Source organism: Dipodomys merriami, unplaced genomic scaffold (genome assembly GCF_024711535.1).
Source record: "Dipodomys merriami isolate MVZ:Mamm:240054 unplaced genomic scaffold, mDipMer1.0.p SCAF_11, whole genome shotgun sequence".
Lineage (NCBI taxonomy): Eukaryota > Metazoa > Chordata > Mammalia > Rodentia > Heteromyidae > Dipodomys > Dipodomys merriami.
In genome coordinates this window covers 29,077,597-29,105,038 of record NW_027202382.1, presented here as the reverse complement: position 1 = coordinate 29,105,038, position 27,442 = coordinate 29,077,597, and the positions used below count along the sequence as shown (strand labels likewise).

At 41.0% G+C, this 27,442-nt stretch overlaps 2 protein-coding genes across 4 annotated transcripts in view; one reads left to right on the top strand and one right to left on the bottom strand.

Moving 5' to 3' along the window:
• The window catches only part of Slc31a1 (solute carrier family 31 member 1), a 37,506-nt gene extending 21,320 nt beyond the window's left edge, over nucleotides 1-16,186 (bottom strand). Inside the window, exon 1 of one of the 2 annotated variants that reach the window (XM_070011931.1) lies at nucleotides 16,051-16,186. Coding sequence is in view for 1 of the 2 variants with exons in the window: in XM_070011921.1 (XP_069868022.1) it covers nucleotides 15,527-15,532 (6 nt within the window). In the remaining variant the exon portion in view is untranslated. Of the gene's footprint in view, nucleotides 1-15,526; nucleotides 15,853-16,050 lie in introns of those variants that run through there. The other variant, XM_070011921.1, reaches the window with a different exon arrangement.
• A 226-nt stretch (nucleotides 16,187-16,412) lies between these two features.
• Fkbp15 (FKBP prolyl isomerase family member 15) overlaps nucleotides 16,413-27,442 on the top strand; it is a 54,160-nt gene continuing 43,130 nt past the window's right edge. Inside the window, exons 1-2 of one of the 2 annotated variants that reach the window (XM_070011890.1) lie at nucleotides 16,413-16,542; nucleotides 23,801-23,916. In XM_070011890.1, coding sequence (XP_069867991.1) covers nucleotides 16,490-16,542; nucleotides 23,801-23,916 — 169 coding nt within the window. In that variant the 5' untranslated portion in view covers nucleotides 16,413-16,489. The remainder of the gene's footprint in view (nucleotides 16,543-23,800; nucleotides 23,917-27,442) is intronic. The other variant, XM_070011882.1, reaches the window with a different exon arrangement.

Genomic DNA, 27,442 nt, shown 5'->3' with positions numbered 1-27,442 from the left:
TGACAAATCTTTAAAGCAAAGAACCCAATCCACCTTTCTGCCTGCATGAACATTGTCTTCCAGCCACACCAGCCTGACAAGGAAGGTTTCTAGACTCCTCAGACATATCCCACGCTTGTTTCTTCTCCTTACACTGTTTCTTCAGCCTAGAATGTCCATCTTTCCAACCTCTGATGCAACAAGTCCTCCACATCATCCAAGGCCAGTTCTAAGATCTCTAAATATCTATAACATGTTATGCCTTTTCTAATTATTCTAACTGGGGACCAGATCTTATCAACTGTCCTAAAATGATTTTAGGACTAAAAATAAATCTATACCTGTTTCTGTCATCATGCTGATAGAATGGTACAGAGACAAGAAAGGTAAAAGAAACTGCTGAATGAAGGCATTTCTCCTCATCAACTACAGACATTTCCTGAACACTCTTGGATGCTTTTTGACCAAGCTAAGAAGTAAAGTTTATTCAAGTAGACCTGGAAAGAGATGGGTAAGTCATTTCTTCAGAATCTATACGTCGATTGCTTGAAAAAACCAGAGTGCCTGTCTCTTAGTTTGTGGTCACAGAATCTCACTAAGAATTGGAAAGACCTGAGAGACTTGAAGACAGACAAGAAGAATATCAATTAAGAAGACCTTGTAGGACATTGTAATGGGTCTAAATTTTATTTCAAGGGCAATAGCAGAGAGTTTTACAATATGCCTTGAGCTTTTTATTTTTTTTGGCAGTATTAAGGTTTCAACTCACAGCACTGTACTTGCTGGGCAGGCTCTGTACTACAGAGTCACACCTGCAGCCCTTTTTATATTGGTTGTTTTTGAGATAAGATCTCACTTCCTGCCCAGATGTGCACCTGGATTGTGATCTGCCTATTTTAGGCATCCTGTCCTAACTGGAGTGACAGGCATATGTCACCATGCCCAGTTTCTTCCAATGAGTTGGAGTTTCAAGGGCTTTTCTTTCCTGGAACTGCAATTATTCCAGCCTGCCATTAACCTTCCATGTAGCTAGGGTGTGTGTGTGTGTGTGTGTGTGTGTGTGTGTGTGTGTGTGTGTGTGTGTGTGTGTGTGTGTGTGTGTGTGTGTGTGTGTGTGTGTGTGTGTGTGTGTGTGTGTGTGTGTGTGTGTGTGTGTGTGTGTGTGTGTGTGTGTGTGTGTGTGTGTGTGTGTGTGTGTGTGTGTGTGTCTCCAGTCAGCTATCAGTTGAGAAGTTGAGAAGAGGTAATACAAACTTTTCTCTCCATGTAGCTAGGGAGTGTGTGTGTGTGTGTGTGTGTGTGTGTGTGTGTGTGTGTGTGTGTGTGTGTGTGTGTGTGTGTGTGTGTGTGTGTGTGTGTGTGTGTGTGTGTGTGTGTGTGTGTGTGTGTGTGTGTGTGTGTGTCTCCAGTCAGCTATCAGTTGAGAAGTTGAAAAGAGGTTATACAAACTTTTCTACCAGGTTGTCAGCCCTCCAAGGAGCTGGCATTACAGTATGAGCCACTGGCATCTAACAGCTTTGTTTTATTTATTTTATTTTTTATTTTTAGCAGCTTTGTTTTAAATGAGGTATTTAAACATTGACTCTGTCTTTAGTTGTTTTTCCTTCAGAGTATTTCCTGTATATGTTCTTCTGTGAGGCTGATATGTAGAAGGAAAAAGCAAACCCTTACACAGCCATGGGCTAATGTCATTTTTAAAAACATTAGGGGAATAAAAGCAATCTAATATCTGGGTTATAATATGGAGTCAAAGACAAAACCAAAGAATGCTATACAAGCACTAGTAAGAGGTATTCCTTGACAGTAAGGGCCACTAAAGTCATACATCACTCTTTGCAGGTGAGGTAAACTTCCAGACAACTGTTAGTTTGCAGTCGGATCGTATTCAAGTCCTGCTCTGCAGAATTCTAACTCAGTCTTCCACTGACATTTCTTGTAAATGTCCCGTGGTTCATAAGGATGGCAGTGGGAGGTTAAACTGATTTCAACAGCACTTACATAAATAACTCAAATCTGGTACTTGCTAGCTAAGTAAATAAATGAGAAGGTAGGCTGAGTATCAGGAGCATGAACAGCAGCGTATATGACACACATCAAGTGTTTAACACACTTGTACTACACACAACGTGTATCAGACCTGGACCCTTCAACAGATAAAAAATAAACCCTACTCTTACTTATCCCTCCCTTACACCATCGTGACTAGGGTAAGATTTACGTTAACTTCAGATGTGAATGCTCTGTTTCAAAGACAGGGGAAAACATACCAGGGCTGAGTCCAGTCTGGATTCTAGTGCATTTTCATCATGCAGAATTCTTTGAGTAAAACTCTTTCTCAATCTGAGCATTTTTGATGTTTTGAACTGGATAACTTTGCTGTATTGTAGTATACTTAATTCTACATAACCTCTGACCATAAAAGTGACAAAAGAGAGCATGGAGGCTCTCACATATATAATTCCAGGAGGCTGTTATCAGGAGGAATTAGTTTAAGGCTAGCCTGGGAAACAAAGTTGGTAAGACCCCCATCTCCACAAATATACCAGGCACGGTGGTCCATGCCTGTAATCTAAGCTGTGCAAAAGGCAATCAGAAGAGGATCATGGTCCCAGGCTGGCCCAGGTAAAATGACAAGAACCTACCTGAAAAATAACAATAGCAAAAAGGGCTCAATGGATAGAGCCTGCCTAGGAAGCCTAAAGCCCTGTGTTCAAGAGTCTCACTTACTTTCCTGCCCGGGCTGACTTTGAACCACCACTCAGCCTCCTGAGTAACTAGGATTACAGGCGTGAGCCACTAGTGCCTGGCTCTAAATGCAGTCTGAATGAGATGATATACTTTATGGCACTCTTAACATTTCATGGGACTTAAGATTTACTTACCAAACACATTTCATACAGCTAGTATTTCCGATTCATCACCTTTCAACAATCATTTCCTCTGAAAGGCACTTTGCCAAGGAGAAATAGCAAATGCCCTCCCTGTTCTGGAGTCTTTTGTAGGCCATCTTTGGAACTCAGTACAAGTTATTAAAAGTTTGTGGGAACAATATGAAGACATAAAAGTGGGATAATAAAACCTCACAATATTATAAATATGAAATGTAAATATACATATGAAAGCAACTGACATGTTAATAACTTATAGCAAAAAATAAATGTTAATTACTGCCAGGCACTGGGGGCTCACACATGCAATCCTAGCTACTCAGGAGGCTGATATTTGAGGATCATGGTTCAAAGTAAGCTCAGGCATGAAAGTCTGTGAGACTCTTATCTCCAATTAACCACCAGAAAACCGGAAGTGGTGCTGTGGCTCAAGTGGTAGAACGCTAACCTAGCCTTGAGCTGAACAGCGCAGGGCCAGCACCCAGGCCCAGAGTTCAAGCCCCACGACTGAACCCTCCTCTCTGCCCCCCTCCAAAAAAAAAAAAGAAAGCTAATTACTCTCCTTCTAACTCAGGTGATTTTCAAAGTATAGCCCAAGAACAGCCTAGATCAGAATCATCAAGAATGTTTGACTAAAAATAACAATTATGGGGCAGGTGTGGTGGTGCATGTCGTAATTCTAGCACTAGGGATTCAAGGGTAGGAGGATCAAGAATTTGAGGCCAGTCTTGCTATATAGTAAGACCTTGTATTAAAAAGAAAGGAAGGAAGAAAGGGAAAAAAAAGACAGACAGAGATAAGAAAGAAGGAAGGAAGAAGGGAGGGAGAAAAGGAAGGAAGGAAGGAAAGAAGGAAGGAAGGAAGAAAGGGGAGAGGGAAGGAGGAAGGGAGGAGAATAATGGATCCCACTCTATCATGAGTGGAACCTCAAAATTAGATACTTAGATGCTTATCAAGCAATACAAAATTTTTAAGCCATTGTTTGAGAACCATAGTTCTGAATTACACAGATGTACAATACAGACAATGCTTCTTTAGTCATAATTATACTTTCTGTGGTTTGAGGGGTGAGTACAACACACTAAAAGACATTCTTGGAGAAAAAGAGAAGTGGGAGTCAGGCTATAATCAACTAACTTTGATTTCCCATATTGTTGTAATTGTTCAGTTTTATTATTGCTGCCATTTCCCTCTTCCTGTATCTATACATTCAATGTTACCACAGGTGAGAAGGTATAAAACCATGCATAGGGCTGGTACTACTTGAGATTTCAGTTTCAGTCATCTACTGGGTAAGGGGGGAATGTTACATACAGGATCTGGGATGTGGATATTTCACAAGTGAGAGCTTAAAAGCAAAACAAACAAAAATGGGGAAAAAAAGGGAGCCAAGATTAACCAAGAACTGAAGAAAGCATGTGCTTATTTTGAGATGTCACAGGGCAAGGACACAGGGCTAAAACAATTCATACACACTACCACCTAATAACCTTCTGGGCTAGCATTGCATTTAATACTGGATAGTTTTAGGATTTCAAAGACACTTTTAAACCAATTTGAGTAAAATCTTTAAGTCCCACATGAAGGGAGAAATTAATGTTTTACTTTTCTACATTAGTTTTGAAAGTCAAGGATTGAATAGACAGAATTAAAATAATAAGTGCACTGTTTCCACTTTTTTTTGTGTGTCAGTTGGGGGACTTGAGCACTGGCCCTGAGCTTCTCTGCTCAAGGCTAGCTTTCTATCACTCTGTGCCACAGTGCCACTTCCGTCTTCTGGTGGTTAATTGAAGATAATCAGAGTCTCATGGACTTTCTTGCTGGGGCTCCTTTCGAACGTGATCCTCAGATCTCAGTCTCCCGAGTAGCAAGGATTATAGTAGTAAGCCATCAGTGCCCAGCTCTCCACATTTTTATTAACATCAAATAGTTGTAATAAGGTGTCTCTCACTCCATCACTGTCCTTATTCCCCGTCCTTGCTTCACAAACCATTCTCAACAAGCCTCACTGCTCCATTTTTCACACATGTCCATAAAGTATTTTGTCCATATTTAGCCTCTCCATTCACCCTCCCACTTCTGCTAGCAGCCACACCTCAGCTAGGACCTGTTTTACATTCCTGCCATTCACTTTTTTAAAAAGTACATGTCCACTGAGAGGGTTTCACCATGGTATTACACCTAGGCATCTACAGTGCATTAACCAGACCCTCTTTCCCCATTCTTGCCACCCCCAATTATTCCACAGTTCTCAGTGAGCTTCCTTCTGCCATCTTTATTCATATATGCAATGTATTTGGTCTGGTTCACCCTCTAACCATCTCTTCTCACTTCAATGCCACTCCCCACCTCTAATCCCCTAAAACACCCTCACAATTACAAACATGCTGAGACTTTTAATTCCTTCTACATGAAGAAACTGGTATAATTCTTAACATAATTAATGAAATTAATTTGCTCCCAGCTCATCAATCTGTCCCTAACCAACAACTCCATTTTTAAGATGGATTTGGTTTGAAATCCTGAATAGCCCACCATAAACAACAACAAACAAAAAACCTGAAAACAAAACAAAACAACAACAAAAAAAATAGGAAAAGGAAGCTATGGCAGAGATGGCATTTTCCCTTTTGTTGGTTTAGCCACTCTCCAAACAGATAGGGATCCATACCCTCCCATCCCTCTAACTAGTAAAACTATACTTAAATGGTTGTGAGCCTCTGGGCAAATGACTTAATAACTCTGTGCTTCAGCTCTAAAATAAGGATAATAAAACTAACCTATCTCATAGGATTTTTTTTTAAAGTTATAATTAGGAGTTCACTGAGTTGCAGTTTCCTGGGAGGAGGGGTGCAATATCACCTACACCAGGACAAGGTTCATTTCAGCCTTCACTTAAGCCCAGCCTCTACAAACAGTAAATTCTCCCACGAAGTTCAGTGTTATTACTTCTTTTTTTTTTTCTTTTTGTCGGTCGTGGGGCTTGAACTCTGGGCTTGAGCGCTGTCCCTGCGCTCTTCAACTCAAGGCTAGTGCTCTACCACTTGAGCTACACCACCACTTCGGGTTTTCTGGTGGTTTATTGGAGATAAGAGTTTCACGGACTTTCCTGCCCGGGCTAGCTTTGAACCGTGATCCTCAGATCTCAGCTTCCTGAATAGGATTTACAGGCGTGAGCCACCGACGCCTGGCTCTGTTATTACTTCCTTTTTTTTTTTTTTTTTTTTTGGTCCAGTCGTGGGGCCTGAACTCTGGGCCTGGGCGCTGTCCCTCAGCTCTTCAGCTCAAGGCTAGCGCTCTACCACTTGGGCCACAGCGCCACTTCCGGCTTTTTTCTTATGTGGTGTTGAGGAATCGAACCCAGGGCCTTAGGCATGCAAGGCAAGCGCTCTACCACTGAGCCACCTTCCCAGCCCCTGTTATTACTTCTTAACTGACTGTTCTCTCTAAACTCAACATAAGCAGAATTTCCCAATTCTTTTGATTTGTTGCCCACCAATTACCCACATAGCCAACTCTTTATCTTTAATCACTATTTTCAGTTGGGGGTTTTTTAGGGTGTACTGGTGAATTCTAGCCACTTAACTTTATTTCACCTAAGTGGATCATATTCTCAGCCACTTTCTTCAAATTAATTCTGATAGAATAAATGTTTAAGCTTCTCTAAGCTTCTAACTATTTTCTGATTGGGGAAGATGCTTTTTTTTTTTTTTTTTTTAAACTACCCCTGGGGCTTGAACTCAGGGCCTGGGTGCTATCCTAGAGCTTCAAGGTTAGCAGTCTACCACTTGAGCCAAAGCACTACCTAAAGCTTTTGGGGGGGTAATTTACTGGAGATAAATGTTTCAGGGACTTTCCTGCCCAGGTTGGCTTCGAACCATGATCCTCAGATATTAGCCTCCTGAGTAGCTAGGATTATGGTCATGAGCCACCAACACCTTTTCTAGGATTTTGGGAAGGAAAAGGGATGAGTTCAAAATTCCATTCTGAAACAGAAATATGATATATTAGTCTGTAGTCTGTCCATCTTTTCTTTTCTACATTCTAGTTTCTTAATTATAATAAGCCCAGCATGGTTGATCAAGCTTATAATGCCAGCACTTTTGAGGGTAAGGCAGGAGGATTATTAATTTAAGGCTGGCCTGGGCTACACAGTGAGACCTTGTCTCAAAAAAAAAAATAGCAGTAGTAATAATTGTACCCTATAACAAAGCACAACAAACCTGTAATGTTGCAGAAACCATATACATAATGAAGGAAAGAAACTTTTTCATGGCTGTTTTCTGCATGTTAGGGTCTACAACTCAGTCCTCTATAACTTATAGGAGATGTAGTTCTGTTTAGCTACTGTTTTGGAGTTTGTCAGGGCTATTCCACAGACTATGAACATATAAAACAGTCCATTGACAAGATTATTCAAAAATCAGAAAAGAACATTAGGCAGTGTATCTTCTAAATATACAGCTGCATTCAGTTATAAAGGGAGCTCTTTATTCATCTAATATTCACCTAAATCTTTAAGATTTCATATGTGTGTGTGTGTGTGTGTGTGTGTGTGTGTGTGTGTGTATATATATATATATATATATATATATATGTAAAATAAGGGCACATGTTGGAATTGGGTTCCTATGTTTGAATTGATGTTATAACTCAGTATCACTACCTTCATATCCAGAAAAAGCAAGTAATTAAAATTTTTTTTTTCTTGCTTGTACTGGGACTTGAACTCAGTGTCTAGGCACTGTTCCTTAGCTGTATCACTCAAGGCTGATGCTCCACCACTCGAGCCACAGCTCCACTTGTTTTTTTTGTTTTTGTTTTTGGTGGTGAATTAGAGATAAGAGTCTCTCAGTCTTTCCTGCCAGGGTTGGTTTTGAACTGCAGCTCACAGATTTCCACCTCCTGAGTAGTTAGGGTTACAGGTGTGGGCCTACTGGTACCTGACAATTTTCCTTTTTTTTTTTTTTTGTCAGTTGTGGGGCTTGAACTCTGGGCTTGGGTGCTGATCCTGCGCTCTTTAGCTCTCAAGGCAAGCTCTCTATTGCTTGAGCTACAGTGTCACTTCTAGTTTTCTGGTAGTTAATTGGAGATAAGAGTCTCACAGACTTTCCTGCCTAGGCTGGCTTTGAACCGTGATCCTCAGATCTCAGCCTCTTGAGTAGTTAGCATTACAGGCGTGAACCACTGGCACCCAGCAATTTTTCAAAATTTTAACTGCAGCTCCAAGAATGCCAGTGGGAGCCTGAACTATATGTGTGTGTGTGCATTTAATAAAAGAGACATTTACTCCCCTTTATGAGTTACCTGGGTCTACCTTCCTTTACAGAAACATACTCTACACATATGGGGGTGGGGCTGAATGGTGTGTCAGTCAAGCAGTGATGGGGAAAGGAAGGATATGGCACCTTAGAGCCATAGCAAAGCAGAAAGGCCTTGTGTCCCAGGGGCCACAGGAAACTGAGAGACAAAAAGAATAGGGACTAAACATGTCATTGAACAGAACAAGTATCATAAATGACTTAATGGCACTTAGGAGGATTAAGGTGGTGAAAGGAGGAGGGAAAGTTGGTAGGTTGGTTAGAAGGCATGTGGGACTCAAGTCTAACTTGTTTTATTGACCCAGCAAAGGCAAGAGATGGTGATGGTATCACACAGTTCACAGAGTTCTCACCTCATCAATAAAGCATCTGGGAAGGTAGTAAAAATCACTGAACAAACAGATATGAGGCTTTTTTGTTTAAGTTTTCATTCCTTACATGGGCTATAATCAAAAGTGAATCTTTGAGAGATCAATTTGCTCTTAGTTTATAATAATTATCTTACAAATGAGCTCTTGAGGAAGGTCATACTGAAAAGCACAAGAAAAGTCTATAGTACTTATGGTGTAGATGACTTTAGTGCAGTTGCAAAGCAACATAATTTTGATGAAGTTATCTATCCAGCCTTTTCTTCAGACTTAGTCTCTGAATAATAAGATTAAAAACTAAGAGATAATATCAATAAAACGATATTCTCCATCTCTTTCATTGCTCATTGGCAATTACAATTTTACAGATTAAAATTAAAATTCTTTAGTTACCAATCTGATGCATATCATCTTTGACCCAAGCTTCTAAGTATTTATTGTACAGATATACTGACACACAGTGAAGTCTTTTTCTTTTCTTTTTCTTTTGCTGGTCCTGTGGCTTGAACTCAGGGCCTGGGCACTGTTTCTGAGTCTCTTTGTGTTCAAGACTAGCATTCTACCACTTGAGCAACAGCACTACTTATGGCTTTTTCTTAATAGTCTATTGGGGGTAAGAGTCCCACAGATTTTTCTGTCCATGCTGGCTGCAAACTGTGACCCTCAGATCTCTGCCTCAGGAGTACTGAGGATTATAGGCATGAAGCACCAGCACTGCTGTGAATTCTTAAATATACAAAGTTACTCAGTACAGATTGTCTGTAATAGCAAAACACTGAAAATTCAACCAAAATGCTTATCCGTAGGACACTGATTAAACAAGCTAGCCTATTTCTGTAAAAGGGAATACTTTGTAGCCATAAACAAGTATGATGAAGACCTATTCACTGATATAGAATAATCTCTAAGATATATTATGAAATGAAAATAGTAAATTTATTTTAAAACACTTAAAAAGGGAGGGAAAGCACATACACTATTTCTGTTTAAAAATAAAATTGTTGGGGGGGGGCAGGGGGAGGATGGGAAGGGAGGGGAAACAAAGGAGAAGGCTACAATGCTTGATAAGAAATGTACTCATTATCTTGCCCATGTAATTGTAACCCCTCTGTACAATATTTTCACAATAAAAAAATAAAATTGTTAGCAAGTCCAATCCCTTTATTTTAAAGATGAGAAAACCAAATCACATGAAGATGACACTAATATACGCTCTAGTGGAATGAGCATCTGCTACTGAAATAAGGCTCTGTTCTCATTTCCTCAGATGGTTTGCTGGGAAGTTAAATAGGAGGGGTTTCTGAGCTTTATATATCTTGTTCTGGTGGCAAATAACATAGAAGCTCTTATTTCTCTTGCCCTCTCTCACCCCTCTGTATAAAGAAGATTAAGTATACAACTACGGTCTTCACAAAGGCCTTTCAAAGCTTTTATTTGTCTGGTCCGAAAAGCACAACTCAAATTTGATATGTCAAACAAACAAACTGAAAAGGTCTGTTAGTTATGCAATGATACAAGGGCCTAAGTCCAATAGGGAGTGGATCTCCCAGCTACTATATACCACATTCTGCTGCCTTTTGTTGCTGGCTAAGCCACATCCTGGAATAAGGCAGTCATGAGATGCACCCTTTCTTTCTCTTATTGGACCTTTTGTAGTCCACATGCATGTCCAGTCCACTAACTGTAACAACTCTAGTATGATTTATGTGAGATTTCACAGTGTTCCATACCAAGTATGAAAGTAGAGCAGCATCAGAGTACATATCAAAGTGTGCCACATAATAGTCACGTGCCATTAAGTAAATCACCCACATTCAAGGAGGACTATTTTCAATTGCAAAATAGAAATAAAAATTTACCTTGCCAACCTCACAGTGTTTGTAAGGATCAAATAGAATAATATATTCCAAACACTTTCTAATTCTAAAGTATAAAAAAGAAACATCAAAATCACCCCTACTGCTCACTTTCATATATCACTTAAAGTATACAGCTTTCCATAGTCTAATATAAAGAATAAAAGAATATTGGGTAGCCAGATCTACACACACACACACACACACACACACACACACACACACACACACACACACACACACACTCACTCACACCCCATTTCTCTCTTTTTGCCAGTCCTGGGGCTTTAACTTAGGGCCTGGGCACTGTCCCTGAGCCTTTTTGTGCTCAAGGATAGTGGCTGTACCTCTTGAGCCACAGAAGCACTTCCAGATTTTTCTGAGTAGCTTATTGGAGATAAGAGTCTCACAGAGTTTTCTGCCTGGGCTGGCTTTGAACCACGATCCTCAGTAGCTAGCTGTGTGGCTGAATTTCTTTAACTACATTCTTGATATAATCAAAGGCAGACTAAGGTCATATTTAAACCTTTTGTCAGTTATATAAGATCACAGGTTGAAAACAACAGTCTCTGGACCTGGCTAAAGAAGGTCCTTTAACATGCAATCACTGGAGTTGTGCTCTTTATGTGTTCCTTCCAAGCCATTTCTCATATTTACTTTAGAGAGGCCATTTTCCATCTCATTTTGCTGTATTGCATCATGTCAGCCTACAAAAGCAGTTTGTATACAAAACCCAAGGGTCATTGTATAAAGAAAAAGAGGTAGGGTGGATCCTTCTCAACCCCTTCCTTCTCTGCAGGGCTCTGTATTCCTAAGGATGGGCCCCTCCTCTGCTTAGAGAAATTACCTAAATTATGAAATAGTATTACTCAAAGCAATGGAACTTCAAAAGCATTTCCTTCCTAGTACCTACTCTAAGGTTTATTTTGGCATAAACGGGTCATTGTAATGTATCAAGTATTAAGACTTTTGATGGCTTGTTATACACTTAAGTCACAAACTACAGGACACCTGTGAGTTTTTAAAATGGCTTTGTTATGCCAAGAGCTCCATGTGGGAGTACAGGCATCAGCAACTTCCTCCAGCTGCCACTCCCCTTCCCCTAGCCATGACAGCCTGGCCAATTTAAATGGTGGAGTTATCTGGGTGCTGGTTGCCCAGGACACTCACTCACCTGACTTCTACTAGTTGATGTCATATCACTGTAAACATTTGCTTTGTAGTGATAATTGCCATCTTTTCCCTGTTATACAGAAAGTACAGAGTTAAGGGTCAGGGACTTAGAATATAAATTTGTACTTTCTGAGCAACCAATTTATTTCTCAACTCAAAATTGAGATTATAATCCAAAGAGAGAGTAGATCGAAGTTTATTTATTTATTTATTTTAACATTCATTCTAGTGCTTAGTAGTGATTACCATGCTTCACTTGTCTCAGTCAGTCCTCACAGCCCCTTCGTTCTAGGGACTACTCACATGGAGTGGAGCTAGATGAAGTTTTTCTCTTTTCATATATTCCTAAACCACTTGAATGTTTTTTTTAATATAATCATGTCATTTGTTTAATTTTAATTTAGTGTACTGAAGTTTAAACTCAGGGACTTGTACTAGTAGGTAGTTACTCTACCACTTGAGCTATACTTCTAGCCCTTTATGTCTTAGTTATTTTTCAGATTGGGTCTTGTGTTTTTGCCTGGGGCCAGCCTCAAATATGATTCTCCTATTTATACCTCCCATTTAGCATTACAAGTGTATACCACCCCTGGAGAAAGTTCTTACATAGGGTCTGGCCCCAAGCTAAGTACAAACTTGTCTTTTTGGGCTTCAAAGTAACTGGCAAGTATGGTTTTGATTCCTTTTCAACTTTGATCTATTTCTACTCTGCATTATCATCTTACACTCTTAGAAACCATCCTGAAAAACTCTCTTAGCATGGAGAACACACTGGTTAGGCAATTCTCTAAGATGACAGGATCAACACTTCTGTTCTTCCCCTTAGTGAAGTGTGTGCTTATCAAGGGTGTCAGTTGTGTTTACTCACAGATCAATTTATGCCAGTTGTGCTTATTGTTGTCAATCTATAGTTTGATTTAGTATTATGCAAAACAATTAAGTGTGAATAAGAAAAATGACAGCAGCAATTAACTGAATAGGTACTACCTTCCTGGCATTATTCTTTGTGTTTTATATGAATTAACTCATACAATCATCACAGAAATTGTAGAAAATGGATATTATCATTGCCCTTACTTACGAAGGATAAGCAACTTGCCGAAGGCCTATGTATTAAGTAGCAAAGAAATTTGATTCCAGAGATTTAAAATACAATTATTATCATCTTACACAGCCTCTCTGGCTGTGTGTTTCTATACACATTGGAGTTCAATGTTTTCAAATGACTAGATAAAGATGAGTCATACAAATACACATGATCTGCTGTCAGACGGGTGAGAGTTTTGGAAGAAATTTCATGAATACCTAGTGATTCTGAGTGATGCTGTACTCAGGCTGCTTTGCAAATAGCTTTAAGTTAATTATTCATTGTATGTTAAAGAAAACCTGGGGTTGGTAAACTTTCTGTAAAGGGCCAAATAGCAAACATTTCTGTAAAGGGCCAAATGCAAACATTTTAAGACTGTATAGGCCCTATGGCTTCTGCTGAAACTCTTCAACTGCTTTCAAGGATGAGAATAGCCATAAATAATATGTAAATAAACCAGGATGGCTGTGCTGCAATAAAACTATTATAAAAATAGACAGAGGCCTGGGATAAGATTTGCCTATAGTTTGTTAAATCCAGAAACCCATATTCCAAAAACATAGCTATAGATATAGGTTGAAAAATGGCAAAGGATATTTATATTTTAAGTTAGAATTAGATATGTAAAACACAACAACTTTCATGATTCCCTGTTTTAACATTTTTATTTTTTAGTTAACAACAAATGGCCCTAAGTACATCAGATTAGAGGGGCAACTTCAATCTTATTAGTCTGTACCATCTTTCCTGCCTTTGTATATTTGCCAAAGTTGCCTCCTTAATCTAGTTTCTTACTTGCTCTTGGAGTCCTATTTCTCTTCCAAATCTATTACCTAACCCTATAATCTCCTCCAAACTAGATATGATCTCTTCCTCCTCTGAAATTCTGCAATTATTACTTTTTTTTGTTTTGTTTTGGGACTACTCATTTCCTATCCTACATAACACTCACCATAGAACCTTGTACAGAGTACGCTTTCTTGAATTCAATTCAGATAGTCTTCTGCTTTTAGTGATTGAATAATATACAAATCTAGCAAGCACATATCCAATTCATGTTTCTATGATACAATTTGGTTATAACCTCACTAATCATAAAATGCATGCACTCACTAGTATGATTAGTATGGATACACTTGTATATTAAATGGAAATATCTTACAAATTTTCTGATGATTTGAAAGGAATTATTTAAGCAATAATTTTTAAATTATTTAATAATGTAGGCATTATTAAAAGTACAATTTCTGCTTTCTAATCAATCCTAGTCATCTTTTATGAAATCTATCAATACACTACATATTTAAGCAAAACAAATGAACCAAAATACTTAATTCGAACTTGACATCAAGGTTATACCTTACAGACACAAAGTAGATGTGGCTACATGTGTAGTCACTTTCTTGTACACAGTGTTGAGGGAGCTGGCTCAGGCACAGAGTGAATCAGAGGGGCCAAGACAAAAATTCAGGTATCCGGAATTCCTACTTCATTACTGCCAATCTGGGGATACTCTAATTTAGAACACAATGTTTTTTTCAGGTGCACCCAATCCTGCACTGCCAAGTTTGAAAATCTGGGAGAGATACTCCATCTTCCTCTTCCTCATACTGCCAATGAAAATCACATTAGTGTGATTACCGCCATGGTAATATGGGTATGGCTGGTGGTGGTGTCCCTGTCACCAAAAAGGCAGACTTTAGGATTCTAGAACCTAAAGAACACCTTGGAGAAAAACAATTCTACCCCAAAATGCAAGATAAGAGCTCAAATGGTCCTTTGGCATTTTAAGGGAGCATCAGTACTGGGGAGAAGAGTTGGAAAGGATTATGGTACTTATCTTGTTCAATCTCCCTCCACCCCAGAAGTAGCAAGCCAAGTACAAATCTAAATAGAGCTCCTATAACAGGTACAAGTTCTAGTACTTATATTTCAGTTGCATTATCCTTTAACATTCACCTTTCACTGCTTTAGCCATCTTAATCTGTAAAATAAATACAAGAAGCAAACCAGCAGCCCTATTCTCAGTTATAGGAAGGAATAATTTACTTAAAATCAAAATTATAGTTACAGGTAATATTTGTAACTCTCCTATTCCCCTCATGCTCCTCCCCTAGAGTTTTAGACAACAGTACAATCGACTTCAATTAACAAAAGAGACTAAGCAACCCAGACAGTTCACAGCCAGTACAGCATTTTTATCTTTCTGGAAGCTGGCTATAAATGGCAAGAGCCATGGCAGGGCTCTCTGGGACACACGGGAACAACAAAAACAAAAACAAAACAAACAAACAACAACAAAAAACCCCAAAGAATCTGAGAGCAAATTAAGGAATAGGGAACAAGAATAAATTCCATTATTCAATCTAATAAAAAATTAATGAGAACCTCTTGTGGGCAAGAAGACTCACAGTTCAGTAGTACACAAACTATAATAAAAAGTTCAACAGGAGAAATGCCAAGAGGTACAAAGTTCTTTGGGAAGGGAGCTTCCAATCACTTCAATATCAGGCCAAAAGATGAAAAACATGTAGGTAGGGGACACCTGAAGGATCAGGGACAATCTGGAGTAGAAGAAGTCCAGAGAGGTCTGTGAAAATGGTCCCTACACTGGCACCCCATCTTTTTATCCTTGGCTAAGCCAGGTGAACCCCAAGATTAGTCCCAAGGATGGCACCCGAATCACAAAAGACGCAAGACATACAGACAGTGGGCAGAAAAAATCGCCACCAAGAGCCTGGGGCAGAGAGACAAGAGCCAAATCCAGATCAAGCAAGAAGACAGTGTCTCGCGTTCGAAGTTTCCTCTTTCCCATCATCCACCTCCAGAACTTCCCAGCTCTTCTGTATCTCACCTGCATGGATTCTAGAACCGTGACTCTCCCCGGGCTTTTGCCACACAGTCTAGCAATACACAGCCACCTCGGTACAGGCGCACAGTGCTTGAAGGACCGGGACGCCGGCGCGCTAACTCCCGACTCAGAGGACGCAGTCTGCCCTTTACTCTGTGTGACCTCGGGCTGGCCACTCCGGTACTGGAGTTCTTACGTCTCCTTACGTGCAGATTCTGGGATTATGAGGAGACCGGACTTGGAGAAGATCTCCCGAAGTTGAAAAGCACGACAAGCCTGGCACATGAAGGTACTGGGCAACACCACCCGCTGCAGAGACGAGGAAGCCGAGGCAGCAAACAACGTGTCTAAGGTCACGCCGACTCTATCAATCGCAAGCCAAGGCCAGAGCTCGGGGCTCCGAATGTGTAGTCCCGGATTCTTTCTCCTTCCGCCCGGCAGAGAAGAGCGGCGGAGGGTCCCGGTCCCACGGAGGGGAAAGGACGGTGCACATGCCGGGATTGGAGGAGAGGGCGGGCAGGCCTTACCTTCTTCCCAGATCGAGTTCCGTCACCAACGCCGCCCTCTCGGAACCTCCACCCGTCCCCGCTCAGGACTTCTCAGAAGCCCCTTTGAGTTCTGTCCGGCACGACGTGTCCACAACTGCCACAGAGGCCACCGAAGGATTCCCGCCTTCGCCCCGCCTCTTCCCGCCCCCTGGACCATCTGGCCAATCACACGCAGCGCCTCGGAACTCCAACCCCTCCCGCCACGGCCTGGAGAGACCTGACGTCACGGGGCGCTCGCCTTCTCATTTGCCTTTGCTCCACCTTCCTTCCAGAGTCCCGTTTCTCCTTTCGGTAGGAGCCACGGTGCCAGTTTGTCCTGCCGGAAAGCAGCGCGCCGCCGCGGCATTTTACGACGGTGGTGGTGACAGGTCCTGGGAACATCCGGCTTCCTAGGTGCTACAGGACGAAAGCCGACGCGATGTTCGGTGCTGAGGACGAGGACTACACAGACTTCCTCTCGCCTAACGGCGGGTGAGTGGCTGAGAAGCGGGAGCCGGAAGGCCCGGCCGAGACCGGCCGGAGGATGGTTGGAGCGGAGGGGGGGGTCGTCTTTTCCCTCCTCCTCTCAACTTCCGGGTCTTGCCCCATTCTGGTGCTGGGGCTTCTTAGAACCCGGGGACAGTTTGCAACTCTACCGTAGAGTCTGCAGTTCTGAGTTCTGGGCCTGGCATCTCCCTTGGCCATTGTAGTATGACCCTGGGTTCGCCTTTTCCTTCCTGAATCCTAGCTCATCCAATGAAATGGGGGTGATTGATGATGAGACTGCTGTCTGGAGAGTTTCGAATGGGAGTCAGCGCGCATAAATCTGTGAGCTGAAACTATACGAGACTTTCTGTTTTCTGTGAACAAGGCGATGGCACTTCAGAAGCAAGTCCTGGTTATGTCAGCGCCAAGCATCCTTCAGAGTCTACCTCAGATGTCACTTCTCTGTGTGTACGCGTGCGTGTGCTTTCCCTTCAGCAGCCCCAGGCAGGATAGACTGCTTCCTCTTCTTTATTCCCATCAGGGTGTGTTTGTCTCTTTGCACATCCAGCCTACTAATATATAAGCCCCGACACAGCAGGCACTGCTTATGTTGTTCATTTTGCGTGGTACTGGTACCTGCCTTGTATTGAGTGCCCAGGAAGTGCCTTGATAATTGCATTTTGTAAACCCTAAGGTTTAAAACCAATGCGAGACACTGTAGGCTCTTATTTTCTGCCCTCAAAGATTATGTATACTCACCTGGGAAGTCTTTAAAGAGAGGTAAGGCGTTTTGTTTTTCTCTTCCTGTAATTATACTCCCTTGTGTTCTGTCTACACAACACCTGTTAGCTGCCACACTCTGATCTTTGCAGAGCCTTTCTTTGAACATTTGCATTACAAATTTTCTGCATCATGAACAATGTACTGAAGAGTGATGGATCTATCGACATAAATCTATCATTCTACAAGTGCTAAGAGTGTTCACCCTCAAGTTGCTTTCAGCCCTATGGAGAATCAGGACATGAAAGACTATAAAATAAATGAACCAACCTTCACCTGGTGTCAAAAAGGATCTTTTGGCCCTCACTGACTAGCTCCTAAGTATTATTTTCTCTCTCACCATCTTATTCCACCCCTGCCTTTACTTTAGACTGTTTGTATCCATTTAGTTCCACTTTGAGTTGTAATTATTTTAGTATTGGGGTATTCATTGTTTACTTTCTTTCCTGTTTCACACTAAACCTTCACTACAAATTCCACATAGTCCACCCCCCTGCTGCTGTATTGTGAATCTTTTGAATTAATGTTTTTTTTTTTATCCCAATCTATTTTATGTGTACCTTTTTTTTTTTGTCGGTACTGAGGTTTGAACTCAGGGCCTTATGCCTGCTAGGAAGGTACTCTACAACTAAGCCACATCTACAGCCTTAAATTGACATTAATTGTTCTTTTTTTTCTTTTTTTAGTCAGTCCTAGGGCTTGAATTCTGGGCCTGGGAGCTGTCCCTGCACTCTTCAGCTCAAGGCGAGCACTCGAGCCACAGCACCACTTCCGGTTTTCTAGTGGTTAATTTGGAGATAAGAGTCTCACAGACTTTGCTTCCCGGGCTGGCTTTGAATCGTGATCCTCAGATCTCAGCCTCCTGAGTAGCTAGGAGTATAGGTGTGAGCCACAAGTGCAGGGCACATTGTTATGTGAAAGTATTTGGGAGAGTCTGTAAAGGAATACTCCTGACTTTCATGGATCACTCAGTTTACTGCTGACTAAAAGTTACAAAGTAGACAATGACAGTTCCTTTCTAGATTCCTAGTCCAAGATAAATTCTTCCTGGCTTAACTAGTCAGCTTTCCTGAGCATGAGTAGGCTTATCTAGGATCCAAGACACTTGAATTCTAAGCATGTGACTGTGTCTAGACATAGACAATAGCTCATTTGATAACAAAAAAGAAAGGAAGCTATACAGATAATATTTGTTCCCCAACAGTAACCAGGAAAACCAGATGAAATTTAAAACAAGAGTGGGAAACATTTCATTAACATTCTATGGTTTAGATGTTCTTCCTTTGGTTTCTCTGAGGAAGTAAATCATATGACACTGAACAAGGCAGCTCTCAGTTCCTCTCTTACAACTGCAATTTGCTGCAAATGAACTTGCTTAAGCTTCAAGTCTCTTGAATTAACTATATGACTTACTTGATCCTATATAGGATATTAAGCCTAAGAGAAACAGAGTATCAGTGCCTAGCATGGCTAATGACTGATAAGTCTAGATGACTGAGTCTACATTTCATGTTTCTGGGCCTCTGAAAGTCCCTGGTTAACCTACAGACTAGTAATTAGGAGGCATGATGGTTGTTTATTTTTCTTTTTCCTTTTTTCCTGCCTTAGTTCTTTCCCTACCATTGTGACATAGAAATAAGGAAATGTGTGAATGACTGGTAAGGGCATGCTATTCAGCTTCAATGCAGATAAGCACAGATACAGTTCTTACCCCCAAGAAATTATTTTTAGAGTTAGAAAGTCAATCCAGCAAAATAATCCCAAAGCATTCTTTTTGTTTGTTCTTTTATAATTTTTTGTTTTATCTTTAAGTAGCTGTACAAAAGAGTTGGCATTCAACAGTATGAGTAGTGTGTGGATACAATGAATCTTGATCAGTGTCACCCCTTTGTTTTGTTTTGAGACAGGTTTTCACTGTGTTATCCAGGCTAGCCTAGCACTCTTGGGCTTAAATGATCCTTTTGCTTCAGCTGCTTGTATAACTGAGATTATACTATTTTTTTTTCCTGTGGGTCTCGGGGCTTGAACTCTGGGGCTGAGCGCTGTGCCTCAGCTCTTTAGCTTAAGGCTAGCACTCTACCACTTGAGCTACAGTGCCACTTCCGGTTTTCTGGTGGTTTATTGGAGATGAGTTTCACTGACTTTCGTGCCCAGGCTGGCTTTGATCGGAGATCCTCAGATCTCAGTCTCCTGAGTAGCTAGGATTACAGGTGTGAGCCACGGGTGCCCAGTGGCGCCCATTTTTTAAAAACTGGTCCTGGGGCATGACCTCAGGGTCTGAGAGCTGTTCCTGAGCTTTTGCTCATGGCTGATGCTCTACTACTTAGAGCCCCAGCTCCACTTCTGGCTTTTTGGTGGTTAATTGGAGATAAGAGTTTCATAACTTTCCTGCTCAGGCAGACTTTGAACTTTTATCCTTAAAGCTCACCCTCCTGAGTAGATAGGATTACTGGCATGAGTCACTGGTGCCCAACTTCATGCCTACTTTTTTTTGTTGTTGTTGTTCCTGAAACTTGAACTCAGGGCTTGGAACTATTTCTGAGCTTTTTTTTTTGCTCAGGGCTAGTGCTCTACTACTTGAGCCATAATTTCACTTCTATCTTTTTTATTCTTTTTGGAGATAAGAGATAAGAGTCCCACAGATTTTCCTGCCCAGGCTGGCTTCTAACCACAATCCTCAGATTTCATCTTCCTGAATAGTGACTGAGATTACAGATATGAGCCACCAATGTCCAACTCATGCCCACTTTTTATTTTTTAAACAAAGCTTTTTTTTTTTTTTTTTTGTAGTACTAGGTTGATCTCAGGGTCTTGTACTTGCTCAGCTGGTGCTCTACCTCTCCAGATCTGCTTTTTGCTGACTATTTTGGAGACGACTTATCACAAATTTTGCTGCCTGGGCTATCTTTGAACCACAATCCTCTGAATCTCCAACTCTTCAATAACTAGGATTATAGGTGTGAACCACTTGTACCCATACAAAGTTTTGTTTTGTTTTGTTTTTGGTGATGGTACTGGGATTTGAACTCAAGACCATGAGCTCTTGTTTGTATTGTTTTTGTTTTTTGCTTTTTTTGCTCAAGACATGCTCTGTCACACCTCCACGTTGAGTTGCATGGACTTTTCTACCCAGTAGCTAGGATTACAAGTGTGATCCATTTGCACTTAGTTTACAAAGCATTTTTTTTGGGGGGGGGATTTGGTTGTGGGGCTTGAACTCTGGGCCTGGGCTCTATCCCTGAGCTCTTCAGCTCAAGAAAAGCACTCTACTACTTGCACCACAGCTCCACTTCTGGTTTTCTGGTGGTTAACTAGAAATAAGAGCCTCATTCCTGCGAGGGTTGCTTTGAACTGTGATCCTCAGATCTCAGCCTCCTGAGTAGCTAGGATTATAGGCATAAGCCACTGGCACCTGTCTACAAGCATTTTTTAAAGCGGCAGTTATGTATAAAGTCTATGTATAAAGCCTAAATTCTAATGTTGATTCTGCCTACTGTTAGGAGTGTTAAACATTAGGTGGAACAAGTCAGCAGCCCTACTTATATTTCCATAACTTATCTATTAAATGCTGTGATTTGCCCTGGATGGTTTATTTTTTGTTGTTGTGCTGGAATTGAGCCTAGAACCTTGTACAATCCCCATTTGACATTCTTTTTAAAAATCAATTATTCATTTATAAGCAAATCTTAACTAGATTGTAAGTTTCATAAAAATTTTCCCTGTAAGAAGGCATTACTAGGGGCTGGGAAGATGGCCCAGTGGTGGAGCGCTTGCCTTGCATGCATGAGGCCCTGGGTTTGATTCCTCAGTACCACATAATCAGAAAAAGCTGGAAGTGGTGCTGTGGCTCAAGTGGTAGGGCGCTCACTTTGAGCGCCCAGGCCCAGAGTTCAAGCCCCACAACTGACAAAAAAAAAAAAAAAGCATTAATAACTGGGCAATCCTATCTACTCAGGAATCAGATCTGAGGATCATAGTTCGAAGCCAGTCCAGGTAGGAAAGTCCATGCAACTCTTATTTCCAAGTAACTGTCAAAAAATGTTAGAAGTGGAGCTGTGGCTCAAGTAGAAGAGCAGAGTAAGCTCAAGGACAGCACCCAGAACCAGCAAAAAAAAAAAAAAAAGGCATTGCCAAATTCTCCTAAAATTTTACTTCTAGGGAATCTGCCTAGATTGCACTGGCTAAGGAGAAATCTTGTTGTTGTTTTTTTTTTCCTAAATTCCATTAGCATTTGTCAATGTCTTATTTAAGTCAGCTCTACTTCCTTCAAGTATTATATTTGCAATCTCATTTAAATTTCTTGGACCTTACAATAAACATTTTGGCCCCATTTATAGGAAACTTATCCTAGGTTCTTTGAGAAAACAAGGCAATCGTTTTCAATTATATTGAATTTATTTTACAAAATGCTGATATATATATCAATGTAAATGTTGTTTAAAAAATGGTCAAAAATGTGTACAGAAGTTGGAATATTTACACAGTCAACCTAAGAATGCCTTTGGAGAAGGTGAGCTCAAGCTGGACTAGACTTTGAGTTCCTTATTGTATTAATCCATTTTGTGTTATAACAGAGTACCACAGAGTAGGTAATTTATAAGGAAAAGAACTATATTTCTCACAGTTCTGGAGACAGGAAAGCCCTCTAGTATCAAAGTACCATCATCTGGGAGAAGCTGTTTTGTTGCAAATCAAGCCATTTTATAATTCAACGTTAATCACTCCATGACCTTACTACCTCCCATTGGAGCCCACCTACCAACACTGCTGGGTTGGAGGAGACATACATATTCATTGACACTTTTTGTTTTTGTTTTTGGTCGGTCACGGGCCTGAATTCTGGGCCTGGGCACTTTCCCTCAGCTCTTTAGCTCAAAGCTAGCGCTCTACCACTTGATCCATAGCTCCACTTCTGGGTTTTTCTGCTTATGTGGTGATGAGGAATTTAACCCAGGGCCTCATGCATGCAAGGCAAGCACTCTACCACTGAGCCACCTCCCCAGCCCTCATTGACACTTTTGAAGTATATTATATACCAGATTGTGAGCAAAACATGCAATCGAGTGGTGATTTTAATAAATGATCAAGTATATGTTATTTGATAAATGATTGCATAACTTCTACTGATCTTATGGACCACCATGCCATATAACCATTGTCCCTGCTACATAATTCATAATTTACAATCATATATTAATATCTGATCCCCTCATTAGATTAACTACTCCTTGAAAATAGAATCCTGTTGTGCTCATCAGTGTACACCTAATATTTAGTGTGGTGTCTGATATAACTTGAAGGAATGAAATATGGAGAACTTCAGGAGGCTTAGGACAATCATGTAACCTAAATTACAAGTAACTTCTGGGGAGAGGAGGAACACAGGGACTGTTTCAGGTAGAGGCAACAGAGTGTCTAAAAGCTGGAATTTGAAGCCAGGTGCTGGTGGCTCACGCCTGTAATCCTAGCTACTCAGGAGGCTGAGATCTGAGGATTGAGGTTCAAAGCCAGCCCGGGCAGGAAAGTCCATGAGACTCTTACCTCCAATAACCTACTAGAAAACCGGAAGTGGTGCTGTGGCTTAAGTGGTAGAGCACTCACCTTGAGCCAAGAGCACGGGGACAGCACCCAAGCCGAGTTAAAGCCCCACGACCCACAAAAAAACCAAAAACACTGGAATTTGAAAGATCTTGTCTTGGGCAGAGCATGTGGTTAAAGGAACTTGCCTAGCATATATGAAGTCCATATATGAGGCCCTGGGTATACAAAAAAAAGCGCTTGTGTGAGAAATACAGAGTTTCTCAGAGTAGTTGTAGCACTCAGTTGAAGATGAGAAATGGCCAAATAAATTGAAAGATCTTGTCTTGGGCAGAGCATGTGGTTAAAGGAACTTGCCTAGCATATATGAAGTCCATATATGAGGCCCTGGGTATACAAAAAAAAGCGCTTGTGTGAGAAATACAGAGTTTCTCAGAGTAGTTGTAGCACTCAGTTGAAGATGAGAAATGGCCAAATATGAAGATGGGGAAAGGAGGGTGGGTAAAAACTTGAAGGACCTTGTAAAGCTGTCTTGTGGAGTTTGGATTTCATCTTGGTAATAGTGAGGTATCATTAAGAAAGATTGCTGTGGGTACAATTAGGGGAAGAGATAAGAAGCAGACAAGACTAAGGCTGGGGGATCAGGAAGTTGTTGTGATCATTGGACTTGGATAAAGGTAATGGAGGCCTGACCTAGGGGAGAAAGAACAGGGAATGAGTTTGAGAAATACTTTGGAAATAATATCAGATGGGTTTAGAGATTAGGTCAGCTGATAATTTCAGATCACAAAATATAATCTTGATTTCAGAGACCCTTAGCTGTCACTTCCAGTGTTGTGTTGATGGGATTTACAGTCATTCATTTATTCATTCATTAGAAGCTTTTGTTATGATTCCAGGCTTGAGATATGTTCAATGAAAATTTATTTTCATTTTCTATTAACAGTGCCAGATTGGCCTCTCTTTTTGGATTGGATGATGCAACTTCTGGCCAAGGAAATGAATTCTTTCAGTACACAGCCCCAAAGCAGCCTAAGAAAGGCCAAGGAACAGCAGCAACAGGTAAGTTGTAAAGCATTCGATTGGGCTTTAACAGGCTAGTTGGAATGATAAACGGTCCTTCCTTCTGATGTGCTATATCATGCATCCTTGACCAGCCTGACTAAGCCCACCATCACTAATGGATATCTTTCTCTATTCTGTGATCCTGAGCTCTAGCACCTTGGGGGAAATTTTTGATGGGGAAGGTTACAAGGATGTTCTTTTGTCTCATGTGGCCACCACTCTCTAAAACTGTCCAAGGCACTCAAAATAAATACTGTCCAATGGCCACACCCCCACATGGGTCATTCCTTATTCCTTAGTTTTTTTTTTTTTTGCTCAAAGCTGGTGTTCAACATTGAGCCACAGATCTACTTCTGGCTTTTTGGTGATTAGAGATAAGAGTCTTACATTTTTCTGCTGGGGCTGGCTTCAATCTTCAGTCCTCAGATTTCAGCTTTCTGAGAAGCTAGGATTATAGTCATGAGCTACTGATTTTTGAGGCCCAGAAAGGATTAGGGATTTCTAAGGTTAGTATTAATAAGAGACTAGGGACATGACTCAAGTGGTAGGATACTTGGTTTACATGAGCAAGGCCAGGGTTCAATCTCCATTACCAAAACAAACAAGCAAGCAAACAAACAAAAACTCTCTAATAAGTGACAGAGTTGAAAGTTGAACTCTGATCTGACAGACTCTGCAGTTTTTATTCTTTCCTCCACGTGGTTGTTTTTGTGTAAGAATCTGATGAGGAATGAAGGCCCAAGGAGAGCAGGTTATAAGGGACATTAAATTAGTAGTTGGCAAATGAATATTGAAATATTGAGTATCTTTTACATGTTAGACACAGTGCTGGCACTGAGGATAACCATCTCAGAGTTGAGTATTTGCAGCAGATCCTTTATATTTGGCCTGTGTTAAAAGCCCCTCCTTTTGCTTTACTGTGTAGGAGTTTCTCTCACATACAGAGTAATACATACAGCTAACATGAAATGAGTATCTATAACTAATTCAGTGCTTAGATGATCTCCCTGAAAATAGTATCAGACTGAGGACTTTGTTCCATAAAACTTGTAGTCAGATGTCAGTCACAAATCTAGATTCTGACTGACCACAGCTACAAACCAGCATTCCCATGATCCCCTTCCTTATTTTTGATTAATTGGCTAGAATTGCTTACAAAACTCAGGGAAACATTTTCTTATGTTTGATAGCTGATTGTAAAAGATATTGTAGCTGGGCATTGGTGGCTCATGCCTGTAATACTAGTTGCTCAGGAGACTGAGATCTGAGGATCACAATTCAAAGCCAACCTGGGCAGAAAAGTCCATGAAATTCTTATCTCCAATAAACCACCAGAAAACTGTAAGTGGTGCTGTGGCTCAAGAGAGCACTAGCCTTGAGCTGAAGAGCTGAGGGACAGTGCCCAGGCCCAGAGTTCAAGCTCCATGACTGACAAAAAAAAAAAAAAAAGATATTGTAAAGATTCAGACGAATGCCAGGTAAAGAGGTATAGTGTGGTAGTAGAGTGCATATCTCCTAGGCCCTCTCTCAGTACATTGTTCCTCCAAGTTTTCTAGCTAGCTAGCTAGCTAGATATTCTGTAATCTGGAAGCTCTTCAGCTTTTGCTCTCAGGATACTTTCTAGAGCTTGATCTCCAGCCTACTTTTTCTAGAGATTGGTGAGTAGAGCTGAAAGTTACAACCTTCCATTTTTCTGATGACTAGCTCCATTTTAGAGCCTGAGCCTAAGTCATCTCAATAGCATTGTCAAAAGACAAAATTACAACAGATTTAATTTTACAACCTCTCTTAGTGGGGTTTTACCTGCTATTCTAGAACTGAGCAGTACCTCATTCTATACAATGGAATATTCTGATTCATTGAGCAGAAGAGCTTGGCCTTATAGGCATAAAAGGGCCGAAGAAAGCAAAGAACAAAAAGCCGATTGGACTGAAAAGAGCAAAGACCAAAAAGCTGAGTGGTCACTATAGTGTTTCTTTTTTGCGAAAGTGTGTGTGTGCTGAGGTGGGGTAGGGGTTGACTAGGGGACTATCTTACCTGCAAAAAATGGCTTAAGGCACAGCATAAAGTCAGACACATAGTAGACATAGGCTAGATTGGGAATTTGGCTATTCTTATTTTCTCTCTTGATTTGAGAAGGTCAAGTAGACAACCAGTTTTTTCTTGGAGATGTGGAACTTAAGTATGAGTAATTCTGTTTTGGTCTCTTGAACCTAGTGTAGAAGACTGGTGCATGCTTGTCATCCCAGCTGGTCGGGAAGTGTAAATAGGAAGATCAAGGAATAGTCTGGCTCAAGCATAAACATAAGATCCTATATCAGAAATAACTAAAACAAAAAGAGTTGGGTGCATGGCTTAAGTGGTAGAGTACATGCCTAGCAGGTGGAAGTCCCTTATAATACTGCCAGAGAGAAAGAGAGAGAGAGAGAGAGAAGGAGAAGGAGGGAGAGAAAGATGAGAGAGGAGAGAAGAGAGATACAAGGGGGTAATAATAGATTCAAGAGAAAGTGATACATGTTGAAGATAGTGAAGATTCAATTATGGAATATGTATATATGTGTGTATATACATAGGCACATATATGTGCACATACACATATGTGTACACACACATATATGTATACACATGTTATATATATACATTTGTATACCCTGAAGAAGGAAACTATAATTAAAAAATACTCGGGAAGTGGCGCTGTAGCTCAAGCTTAGAGTGCTCGCCTTGAGCTGAAGGGCTCAGGGACAGCACCCAAGCCCAGAGTCCAAGCCCTGCGACCAACCAAAAAAAAAAAAAAAAAAGGCCATAACAAAAATTTTAGAATAGGGGCTGGGAAAGTGGCTCAGTGGTAGAGCGCTTGCCTTGCATGCCTGAGGCCCTGGGTTCGATTCCTCAGCACCACATAAGCAAAAAGAAAAAAGCCAGAAGTGGTGCTGTGGCTCAAGTGGTAGAGCGCTAGCCCTGAGCTGAAGAGCTGAGGAACAGCGCCCAGGCCCAGAGTTCAGGCCCCATGACTGGACCAAAAAAAAAAAAAAAATACTTAGGAAAAAAAAAACAATGATTTCCTCCTCAAAGGGAAGTCCACAATCTGTGTAAATCTGATTTTAGAGGAAGGAATGCTAAGCTTAGGAGAAGCCCACGCACTTGTTGCATCTGGCCCATGTATCCATCTGGCAACCACACAAACAGCCTTCCCTCTCCAAGCGACCCGATAGGGTCATGTTGGCTTGAGTTCACTGGAAGAAGCTGAACTACTAAAGAAGGATTGCTGTCTGCCCTTGGAAGACAGTAACTTTACACGGTGCCCCATGCTTGTCCAGATAATCTAACTTTGGCATTAGTTACTGTTTTTTCTGTCATAGTGTGCTTATCAGGAGAAAAGGTTTATTGTAATGTTACATATAACTGGAGAATGCATGCTGGGCTCCAGTGGTTCCTGCCTGTATAATCCTACTTACTCAGAAGGCTGAGATGTGAGAATCTTACTCTGTCAACAGCCAGAACAGACAAAGACAAATCCCAGGAG